The 12659-nt window shown below is 35.9% G+C and overlaps 1 protein-coding gene across 6 annotated transcripts in view; it reads left to right on the forward strand.

Moving 5' to 3' along the window:
* Window positions 1-12659, forward strand: part of PSEN1 (presenilin 1) — a 72614-nt gene that overhangs the window by 36371 nt on the left and 23584 nt on the right. For all 6 annotated transcript variants that reach the window (XM_058567273.1, XM_058567278.1, XM_058567277.1 and 3 more), the window contains 3 exons: window positions 1542-1609; window positions 5644-5864; window positions 10797-10895. In XM_058567273.1, coding sequence (XP_058423256.1) covers window positions 1542-1609; window positions 5644-5864; window positions 10797-10895 — 388 coding nt within the window. The remainder of the gene's footprint in view (window positions 1-1541; window positions 1610-5643; window positions 5865-10796; window positions 10896-12659) is intronic.

Here is a 12659-nt window from a genome sequence, read left to right on the forward strand (position 1 = left end):
TTTTTCCAAATTGTACCGTTTTATAAAGTTTTAAAGAGAGGCAGCCAGAACTTTTAAGAAATCTTTTCTTTCGAAAGAATTAACAATCACAGATCACCTTGGGTGATCAAAACAGAACAGCAAGAGAAAATTAACGTAGATTCTAATCAGAGCTAGATTTCGATAGCTTAGAGCCTCATTATAGTAACAGCTGGATATGGGAGGTGGGCGTGAGAGAGTTTTTTAAAAATGAAGACAAAATAATATTCTTGATTTGGATGTTTTCTTTTCTCTCCTTTCTTCAAGATTTGATTTGGTCTGTTCTGGTTAAGAGATAATATTTGGAAAAGTTGTTGGTTAAGTAGCTCCTCTGTCATTAAACAATAAAGTTTATTGAAAGATTAAAGCATGAAATGGGTATATCCACCTCAAAATAATTTCACTTTTGGTTAGAAATTACTTGACAATTTATCATGCTTCTCCATGCTGTTTTTAAAAACCCTAGACTCCTTCGGTTGTATGGTATTTTCTCAAATATACCCATTACCATTTAAAATTTTTGTCTTGTGTAATAGAGTATAAAAGTTACAAAATTCTGATTCTATCTCTCATATTAAAAAGCTGTACATGAATAATAGGGACTAATATTTATATAGTGCTGTATGAATTCTGCATGATAATGATGGACTGACTTATAAGTGTTTCAAAGAATTTGTAATATTAATATTTATTAATGAACCATGTAAAATAAACATAGCATCACAATACTTATTGAAACTTCAGGTTCTGAATAGTCTTTTGTCAGATGGTTATATAATGTAGAAGGCCTGTTTTCTATGTACAGTTAATGTATGTCTGCAGAGGTCACTTAAATGAATATCTGATTTTTGGTTTTATTGAATTTTATTTTATTATTTTATTCAATTTATTTATTGTTTATTTCAGAAATACTACAAAATTCCTCCATTGAAAATATTACTGCTTTATTTATTTATTTATTTATTTTGTGAGGAGATCAGCCCTGTGCTAACATCTGCCAATCCTCCTCTTTTTTTTTGCTGAGGAAGACTGGCCCTGGGCTAACATCCGTGCCCATCTTCCTCCACTTTATCTGGGACGCCACCACAGCATGGCTTGCCAAGCAGTGCGTTGGTGCGCGCCCGGGATCCGAACCAGCGAACCCCGGGCCGCCGCAGTTTAGCGCGCACACTTAACCGCTTGCGCCACCTGGCCGGCCCCCCAAAAATATTACAGCTTTAAAATTTAAATGTAAAGTGTTGAATGTGTTGATAATTTGATATTTTAGAATGCATTCTTTTCTTTTTAAAATTTCACCTATCTCTAAAGGAACGAGGATCTATATGTCTTGCTGAAATTTCTATTTTGTATTATGAGTTATTCAGGACCAAAGAGTTTTTTTATAAGTACGTACTGATCCTGAAGCTATTTATGTTCTGCCATTTGAAAAGCATAACATATATAGAAATAAATTTTTGAAGTAAGACATTTGCATTTTTTTTAGCATTATGGCATCTGTTAATTATATTGAAACTCTTTTCTAGGTCATCCATGCCTGGCTTATTATTTCATCTCTATTGTTGCTGTTCTTTTTCTCATTCATTTACTTGGGGTAAGTGGTGAAATATTTGGTCTGTATTTCAGAAATTAACTCTATTTGGGCTCTATAAAACTGTCACTTAAAGCAGTGTACTTTGTTGATGGATTGCTCTTAAATTGTAGTTGTTTCCATATTAGGTCATACTTGGTATATAGAAGACTAGTTAATATTATCAATAGGGATATTCTTTTATTGATCCTTGCTAATAATAAGTAAAACTGAAAGAAACTCAAGACTAGAGTTGATTCTAAGCCTTTTTAGTAAAGAATTTACTAAGTTCTTTTAGTGAAGAATTTTATATTCTTTACTACTAGTAGAAATCTATGAATCAGAATGTTAAGAAAGTATTTCAAGAATGTATGTAAACATGAATTAATTGATTTTCAAACTTTTATATTGTTTCATCAGTTGGTCTTTTTCTTTCCAGTGACATCTTATATGAAAATTTCACATATAAAGTAGAAAAAAAGTGAAGCTGCTCTGATGAAAGGAATAGAGAGGCTCAGAGATTTCCCAGCCTGGCCTTTTGCTCAGCCCCAGTGGCAGAATACAGTTTATAAACCATTGCACTAGCTCTTAAATTAGGAACAGAAGCAATAAAACTATTAAATAAATCAGAGAGTTAATTTTTTGGTAGAAGTGGGGGAATAGCCACAGACAAAAGAAACAAATGTGAGAATCTATATGAAATAGGTGATTTTCTACAAAAAAATTAATTACCAAAATTGACCACTGAAGCGATAGAAAATCTAAATGGAGCAAAGATAAAATACAGAAAGTTGAAGAGGGAGGTTCCCATCCCACATCCACCAATAACAACCATACCAGACCCCAGTGGTTTCATAGAGAAATTCTATAAAACCTTTAAGGAGTTAGATAACTCTAATACTATTTTTCCTCCTTTGTTTATTTTTTTCTTCTTCTTTCTTCCCCCTAAAGCCCCAGTACATAGTTGTGTATAATTGTAAGTTCTTCTGGTTCTTTTATGTGAGCTGCTGCCACAGCATGGCTACTGACAGACAAGTGTGGTTCCGTGCCCAGGAACCGAACCTGGGCCACCAAACTGGAGTGTGCTGAACTTGAACCATTAGGCCAGTAGGACTGGCTCTCTAATACTATTTTAACTGTTCCAGAACATAGAAAAAGAAGAAAAGCTTCCAGATTCATTTTATGAAGCCAGCATAACATTGATACCAAAACCCTAGAAATTATCAAGAAAAGAAACCTGTAGACCAATCCTATTTATTGATGCCAAAAGAATAAATAAATATTAACAAACAAGATTCAGCAACACATTGAAGGAATAATGCATAATGACCAAGTGGAGTTTGTTTGCAGAATGGAAGGAAGACTGGTTCTTATTAGAAAATATCAATATAAGTCACCGCATTCATAGGTCATCATCTCTGAACATGCTAAAATTTGATAAAATTCAACACCTGTTCTTGATCCAATTCTGTAATAAAACCAGTAGATGGTTATGTCTCTAACATGATAAAATGTATGAATCTCATTCTGAGGGCCAATATTATCCTTATAGGGAAATTCTAAAAGCATGCCTCTTAGGTCAGGAACAAGGTGATGCTTTCCTTCATTACTGTTGTTGTCTAACAATGCCTTGGAGGGACTAGCGAACACAGATGAGAGAAGGAAAGAAGAATTATGCAATTTGGAAAAGAAGGTTAAATTATCAATAAAGATAAAATGATTGTTTAATTGGTTTCAGAACTAACCAAAAAACAATTAGAATCACTAAGTAAATTTGGTAAGGCAGTTGAATGCAAAATTAATAAACACAAATCAATAGCCTTCTCATAAACAACTAGTTAGAAGACATAACCAAAGGGAAAAATCCCATTGATGATAGCAGCAAAAAAGATAAAATAACTAGGATTAAACAAAAATAGTGCAAGAATTTATTAAGAAATTTTATAGCCTATTAAGAAATTTTATATCTATAAAATTTATAGAATTTATAAATTCTATAAATAATTTCTATTATTAAGAAATTTTTAAATGCCTCTTAAGAGCTTGAAAAGAAAACTTAAACAAATGGAAAGTTCTACCAGGTTACATAGAAAGACTTAATATCATAACGACGTCAATTCTCTCTAAATTTATTTTAAAATTTAACATAAGCCTAATAAAAATACAAATAGGATTTATTTTTAATCTGGACAAGATTCAAAGTTTATTTGAAAAATAAATAAATGAAGGTACTCAAAGAATTCTGAAAAAGAAGAAAGTGAAGGGCTACTAGTTCCACCTGATCTGAAATTATAAAACCACAATAATTAAAATAGTGACACCTGCACTGTGAATAGAAAAGATTAGAGAGACTAGAAAAATGCTCAAACATATAAAATAATTTAATTTGTGGTAAAGGTAGTATAGAATCAGTAGGCTATAGATGGATTAGTTAGTAATTGGTGTAAGGATAATTGGGTAGTCATCTGTGGGAAAAATTGAATTTCTTCCTTAATCAGGGTAAATTCCAAATGGATTAAAAAGTGAAACCACAAAAGAACTAAAGGAAACCTATAGGAAATGGGGAATTTAAAAAATAGATATATACAGGTAGATATATATTTTTTAATTATATAACTAAAAGGTCCTTCCTTAATCCAGTGTTTTATATATTTATGTACTCTCTAAAAGGATACTCATGAAATTAATAATAGTGCTTTCTTTTGGAGAGGGCAACTGTGGGACAGGACGGGGAGGGAAACTTACTTTTCATAGTATGTGTTGTAAATTTTATGCATGTAACCTAGCCAAAGGTTAATAATAGTTTGGGTTTTGTTTTGTTTTGTTTTGAGTGCTACGATATCTGAAATGCTTAATGCAAATAGCTACATTGTCTAGAAATTTCAGCATTTATTTTGGCATTTCAAAATGGGGGGAAAAGCATCTTTCTGAATAATGTCCATAACCCAAAGTTTATGTTTAAATAAATGAAGGCCTTCTTTTTCCTCAGTTACCCAGGGCATCTTCTATTCTTGTAATCTCTGTATTTTTAGATGATGGAATTTTTTCCTCCAAAAATTAAAATAGTATTTTTATTCACTATAAAAATGCTGAACATTCATTGTAAAAAAAAATAAAAGAAAAGAAAAAGACATTTCATAAGCTTATAAAGAAGAAAAAGTAAAAAATGACCAGATTCCCATCATCTAAAGATAAGTCCTGTCATCCTTTCTGGAATTAATGTATCAATCTCTTGCTCTCCCTTCTCACACACTATTTCACATAAATGAGATCTTTTTTCTTCTTTTTAAGGCAACAGTGTGCCATGCTTATATTCCATGTTTGTGTGTGTGTGTATAAAATATATCTATATTTTAGTGGCTGTACTAAATTTTATTTTATGAAAATAACATCATATGTCCTAGCTATAAAATTTATTGTGCATCTGTAATTTTTTCCAATTTCAGATATTTTAAACTAGGGTTTCTCAAACTAAAGTATGGCATTTTAGGTGGTATATGGCCTTTTTTTAGTTTTTGTGCTTAGTTTTACAGCTATGACCTGTGATACTGGTTTCCCATTTAAGTGAATGAATGATACAGAGTTTTCTGTTAAAAGAAGCTCAGCTTGAGGAAAAAAGTAAATTAATTTATTTTTTATTTATTTTTTAATAAGGATTATTTTAGGCTTTATTTTTATTTATTTATTTATTTTGTGAGGAAGATTGGCCCTGAGCTAACATCTGTGCCTATCCTCCTCTATTTTGTACGTGGGACACCACCACAGCATGGCTTGACAAGCAGTGGGTAGGAGGTCAGCGCCCGGACCGGATCTAAACCTGCAAACCCTGGGCAGATGAAGCAGAGTGCACGAACTTAACCACTGCGCCACTGGGCCGGCCCAAAAGTGAATTAATTTAAAGAAAAGTATTAAAGACTAGCACAGTTGATATAAGATATGGTAAAAATATGAAGATGGGATATGAGTATCTAATGTTTGGGAGCCATAGTTCTAAACAATGTTTTGAGGAAAAATTATTGTACATAAATCTTTTTAGATCTCTGTTTAATTTTTTTCAGGGAAGTGTTTAAAACCTACAATGTTGCCATGGACTACATTACTGTCGCACTCCTGATCTGGAATTTTGGTGTGGTGGGCATGATTGCCATTCACTGGAAAGGTCCACTGCGACTCCAGCAGGCGTATCTCATTATGATCAGTGCCCTCATGGCCCTCGTATTTATCAAGTACCTCCCAGAATGGACTGCATGGCTCATCTTGGCTGTGATTTCAGTATATGGTAAAACTCAAGACTGACATTGTGTTCATCACAGAAATACTTCACTGGTGTGCTTTTCTTCCTCTTCCGGTTACCTTGACTTAGGAAAATGATAACAGTTACATCCTGTAGCTCTTCAGTAAATAACTAATTAGCTATAATATCTTTTTCATATAAAGATTTCAATTTTTTTGAGGTTAAGTTCTTAAAAAAATGTTTTATTACTGCCTCCAGTTTAATTCAGTGATGGATTAGTGGAAGGGTCTATAGACTTCTGGTCAGAAGACTTAGATTCAAATCCATCTCTACCGCTGACAGTCTTTATGACCTTAGGAAAGTGACTCAGGCTCTTTGAGCTTCAATTTCCTCATCCAGAAAATTGGAACAACACTTCCCAGAGTTGTAAGGGTTCAGAATATATGTTGAAAAGCACTAGCAGCGTGCTTGATACACATAAAATGCTCAATTAATTTTTAAAATCAAAATTAATTTACCTACTTTTTATAAGGCAACTTGGGTAGAATTATTCTTTTAAAAACAAAACTTATTTGGGCAGTATGAGATTCAAATTCATTAACAATTGGTGTGACATGGGTCCTAAACAGTCCATGTACCCTAGCCATGAATGACTAAGGCAGCTCTGCAGGTTTGTACTCTGTGGCTGTTGCCCTGCGTGAAAGCCAAAAAGAGGTCCATTTTCAGAGGTCAGTATGTGGTCTCCATATTATAATTAGACAGTGCTCTTTTATCCCTATTCAGATGCTAATTAAAATGTCAGGTGACCTGTAGTAGGAAACCTCATCATCCCCACTTGATGGACGAAGAAAAAGTCTGTGAAAATAGAATTGAATTGGTTCTGTTCTCAAATTTGAACAGTCAGTCGCAGAACTATAGAAGTCACATGCTCTGTGCCTGACTTTCATAATGACCTTAGGTTATATAGTACTTGATAGTTTGCACGCTACTCATCTATTATTTCGTAGATGTGGTTAAGCATGCCAGTTCTGGTCTCCATCCAATCAGCAACTGATAAATACTTTGCAGTCAGAGATTTTACTGTTATGGTCTTTTGTTCAGTGCCTTTTGCAACAGCCACAGTTTACCTTCACCTTCAGAGAGACACAATATATCCATACCTAGCTCCTCATGGGGTACTTCAGCAGCCCTGCCATTGCACACAGTCTTTGCAGGCTACATCTTTAACCACATCCAGCTTCCTGCGAGAGCACAGATAGAACATCACATTGATGGTATCATCCTCCAAAGAGATGCTTTTGACCTACTTATTGACCACATACAAATATTCACAAAGGAGCTCATGAAAAGGGGATAGGCATTTGCCTGTACGTAGTACAAGGCTCTGCCACCCCATTTAAATTCCTGAAAATTATTTGGTAAGCTGAGGGCTTCTGCATCTCTGACACTGTCAAGAAATAGCAGTTGACCCTCTCTGCATCTACAGTGTTAAAACAAGTTCAGTATCTTTTTGGGGTCTAGAAACAATGTATTCCTCATTTACAGATTTTACTTGAACCTGTTTATGCTGTTACAAATTGGCCTGTCTGGAATTGGGGCCCCTACAACAAAGGGCTCTAGAATCTGTCCAAATTGTAATGCAACAATCACTTCCATTAGCCACCCCCTACCCCTCTCGAAATCATTCACTGTAAAGGCTTTAGCAGTCTCCTCTCATACCTCCTGAAATCTCTGGACTACCCATGATGATCATAAGTTGCCCATGGATTTCTGGTGTGAGAAACTGTCCTCAGTCCCATGCTATATGCCATCAGAATGGCCATTGATGACTACATACTGAGCTCTCCGGGAAACAGGTTCTCACAGGCCCGGAGCCTGTGAAGTTCCATATCCTTCTGTGGGTCATGGAGGTAGCATTCTGCAAGCTCAGCACAGCCACCAGGGTCTCTTTGTTAAGATTTAGAAATGTTACCTATAGGATAGAGCTAAGTCTGGGCCCTGTAGAGTATCCCCTACAGGAGAGGGTGGCCTCTTCTGTCCTCAGTCCCTTGCCAGTTGACAAAGTGCTAGAGGAGATCACCCTCTCTTGGACCCCTGGCTACCTCAGGAGCCCTTTGGGATCAAATGAGTGAACAGCGATAGAAGTTTGTACACTTTATGGACAGCATCAAAACTACATGTGCTGGGGCCAGCCTGGTGGCATAGTGGTTGGATTTGCACACTCTGCTTCGGTGGCCCGGGGTTTGCGGGTTTGGATCCTGGGCGTGGACCTACGCACTGCTCATCAAGCCATGCTCTGGAGGCATCCTACATATGAAATAGAGGAAGACTGGCACAGATGTTAGCTCAAGCCAATCTTCTTCACCAAAAAAAAAAAAAAAAAAACAACTACATATGATGGAACTTACTGGAGAGCTCCTGCTTTTCTTAATCCAGATATCCTTGATCAAAGAATGGGATCCAAGCGTCAGCAAAATTAACTGAACTTTAGGCATTCATCTTATCCTGGTTAACAATTGGCTCCATCTGTGCATTTTTACAGACTCTTGGGCCATTGCCAGTGGTAGCAACAACAGTTACTTATCCAAGATTTCCTTCTTTGGGGAAAATAACTATAAGAATCTCTTGTCTCACAGATACCCAAAATATAAATCAAGGTTACACGTCTCTATACATATTAAAGCCACAATACAGGCCTCACTATATCCGTTTTGGAGTTCCAGACGTTGTTAATACTGACCATTTCACTTCTAAAAATATGCAACACTGGACTCTTGAACAAGGTGTTCATGGAACTGTCACTACCCTTAACCAGTCTCAGGCTGCAGGCCTCATAGAGCACCATTATGACATACTTAAGCAAATTAAAATTTAATTAAATGAAACATGGTGTATTTCCATCATCAGACATCAGAGGTGAATTGTAATAGAGTCTGATTCCATTTTTGATGTTTAAAAAAAAAAGACTGCCAGTTCTGGAGATAGACTGCCTGGGTTCAATCCAGGCTCTTCTCCTGTCACTTATTGACTACGTGACCACAGATACATTACTCAACCCCTAAATCTTAGTTATTGTGACGATTAAAGTAAACAATACATACAGTACGCTTAGAACAGTATCTATCAGTAAATATTAGCTGTTATTTTTTAAATAAATAATCCTGTGAAGTAAGCAAGGCAGTTATCCCTGTTGTACTGCTAAGAAACCTGAAGTTTATAGAGGTAAAGTTTTTGCCCAGGCTTAGACCTTTTGACCTAGAATCTGAATCCCAAGTCCAATAATCTTTCTCCTATATTACACTATTTCTCCCATCAACCCTTTGTTTCTTCCGTACATAATGAAAATTATCTCTACAGAGCTTTAAGTTCCTTTAAAATGGAGAGTGACATTTGTATCCAATATTTAGAGTACTGATTCTCAACTCCATTTTTACAAGATCTCCAGATGTTTTAATTTTTTACAAAGGTTGTACTAAAAATTTCAAAACAAAATTAATTTTAATTCACTTTAATTGTTCTAAATCTAAGGGAGTTTATCATGTAGAAATTCTATAAGGGGGAATGTATCATAAAACCAAGATAGTTAAAGTACATGACAGCTTCAAACAGGTTGACAGCCTCATTATTTCAGAGCATGATAGATTTCCTTTTCTCATCCAAAACAAATCGAAGTGGAAGCATTGAGAGTAGAGATTTCTTTGTGTGTATGTGTTTTATTATATTAGTGGTAGTAGTGGTATATGAGGAGACATGACCACTTGCAGGCATGAGGGTGTTTTACTTAAATGCATCTGGATGATAGTCATGTCAACACAAGCTATCAAGTCTTCCTTCACAAATTCAGCTATACCTGTTTTATATTTTTAAATGTTTGAAATTATTTTCTGTATTTCTATATTCTGAATTTACGTGACACAGAAAATGTAAGCAAAATTGCAGTCAATGCAAAGAGATGGTGGTAGAATCAAAAATAATTTCAGCATATTGCTTCCTCTCTGAGTTGCTGTTTTTTGTAAAATAAGCTGCTTTTTAGCACCACGTTTATTCTGAGACCTGAATATTCAAAAGAAGTGCTTTTGACAGGAGAAGTAAAGGAATACCGAACTTTCTCATGCAAAGATTTATTAGTTATTTTGTTTTGGTTAAATTTACTGCTCTCTTCTTTCAAGTATTTCTAAGTAGTACATATACCATTTTTAAAAAAGAGCAGGGGCGCCGGCCTGGTGGCGCAAGCGGTTAAATGCGTGTGCTCCACTGCGGTGGCCCAGGGCGTGCTGGTCCGGATCCCGGGCGTGCTCCAACGCACCGCTTGCCAAGCCATGCTGTGGCGGCTTCCCATATAAAGTGGAGGAAGATGGGCACGGATGTTAGCCCAGGGCCAGTCTTCCTCAGCAAAAAAAGAGGAGGACTGGCAGATGTTAGCTCAGGGCTGATCTTCCTCACACACACACACACACACACACACACACACAAAAGAGCAAGGATGAATCTCTTCTACCCTGTTCTTCGTATTTTGAAAAGTTCCGTCAAATCTCCTCTATTAAATTCCTCTTAGAGTAAGGCTGCTATTTGTGGCTCAGAGGTATGATTTGTTTGGAAATGGCTTGTTGTTATGTCTGCTTATTGGAAATTGACAGCTGCTCTAGAATAGTTCTGTCTTGTCATTATCTCTTTTCTTCAAACTGGGAAGACTTATTCCTAGAACCTAATGATGATGCACAGTAAACTAACCAAATGGCAGTCAGAATCAAAATGAAATTTGCATAGATCTTCTTTCTGTGTGGTTTTGTGTATTTTATTTAGGTTGTTTTTTCCCCCTACAATTTACCTGCTGTTTATTTCATATTCATTCAACATCTTTTTGTGTGAAAAAAACATTAAACCTTTTTCCTTCGTTAATTCCTCCTTAACACATCCATTTACAAGTTTAGTTAATACATTTTTTTCCAGATGTCTTTTCTGTTTTTCTCTTTGTAGATTTAGTGGCTGTTTTATGTCCAAAAGGTCCACTTCGTATGCTGGTTGAAACAGCTCAGGAGAGAAATGAAACTCTCTTTCCAGCTCTCATTTACTCCTGTAAGTATTTTGGAATAATGTTAAATTAGTAATCAGCGGAGAATTTATAGGAATTCAAACACATAATTATGGTCATTATGATACTTCCCCTCATCTTAAATACATAGATAGCATTGATGGAACTCCTGCAGATCTATTTGTGTTTCCTTGCACACTGTTATCTTCTACCTGACATTAGTTCAAGAGTTTTCAATATGTGTATAAATAGAAGACATATTTACAGATTGGAGAGCTAGTATTCTCATTTAAAATCTTATTAGTCAAGAGTTATAATGTCGGTTATATCTCAGTAAAACTAGGAGGAGAAAAAGTTATGAGCACTTGTTATATACATATATTGCAGGTGAATCTTGCCCTAGCTTATTGAAAGAATTGTACTTTTCCTTCAGAATGTGTTTGCCTTTTTCATTTTAGAGTCTTATTCTTCCTAATCATTCAGTAAATATTTATTGGGCATTTACCTAATCTGCTTCCACAGAGCACTGTAGAGGATGTAAAAATGATTAAAAATACTTTTCCTTCCCTCAGAGCTCATTTGCTTACAATTTAGAGGTGAGATAAGACAAGTATATAAATAAGCAGTGTCCAAGGCAGAATATTATCAGATTCAGAAGAAGCACAATCAGAGTGTAGACAGAGTTCAAAAGAGGGAAAATCTGGCTTGGGGAATCAAGGAAGGCTTCATGGAAGAGACAGCATTTGCATTGAACCTTTAAGGATGGTAGGATTTCAGCAAGCACAGGTGGAAGAGTTGGTTCCAAAAATGAGCTCATCACAAAGAATGGCTTTGAGACATAAGTGTGGGACATCTTCATCAAATTTCAAGTGTTGAGTTTGACTAGAACATGGAGCACAAAATGGGGGGAGTACTAGTGGCTGAGTTTGGAAAGGCAGATTAGGGCAAGATCAAGGATAGCTTTGAGTGACTGGTTTAGATCTCTGTCTCCTATTTGGTGATCACTGGGGAATCATAGATGGTTCTTGAGCAGAAGAGTAATGTGATCAGAGCTGTGCCTTCATAAACTTGCAGCATTGTGTAAGATGAATTGGAAGGGGTCAGAACTGAGATCATGGGAAGCATAACTAAGTGGGCATTGCCATAATCTAGGTGGAAAATAATGAGGGTCTGAATTACGGTATTGGTAGTGGCAGTCAAGGGAAAGGACTTGATGAGAGGTTTTGGAGGTAGCGTCAGTAGTTCTTAACAACTGATGAGAGAAGTATTAAACCTAAAGGAAGGATAAAGAAGAAGAGATGTTTTTCTTGTTTGAAGAATTTGTTTAGTTTTGTCTGTGGCCCATGTCTAACTTGACAGGACCTCTGAGCCATCCAGGTAGAAATTTCCAGCAGGAGTTTAGAAATGAAGTACCAGTGCTTGGGAACAGGTTGATATAAGACATGTGTAATTGAAGGACATCAGCAGAGAGGTGATAGTTGAAGCTGTAGGAGTGGACGATTCGTTCAAATAAAAGTAGAAGAGAAGGGGAGGCCAAGGGTAGAACTTTGTCAACTACTGTGTTTAGAGAGTGAGAAAATGAAAAGAGAATGGGAAAGGGAAGAGAAGAAAATATCAGAAAATTCGGAAAGCCAGCATTTTTCCCTTAGCAGTATCATGACTGTTTTTTCATGTCAGTACATGAAATGGCTGCACAGTGTTCTCTTATATAGATACTCAGTAAAGAGTGTCCTTACTGATAGACGTTTAGATCATTTCCCTTTCTTTTCTGTCACAAACAGTGCTTGCAGAGAACATCCATAAATTAT

Source organism: Diceros bicornis, chromosome 24 (genome assembly GCF_020826845.1).
Source record: "Diceros bicornis minor isolate mBicDic1 chromosome 24, mDicBic1.mat.cur, whole genome shotgun sequence".
NCBI lineage: Eukaryota > Metazoa > Chordata > Mammalia > Perissodactyla > Rhinocerotidae > Diceros > Diceros bicornis.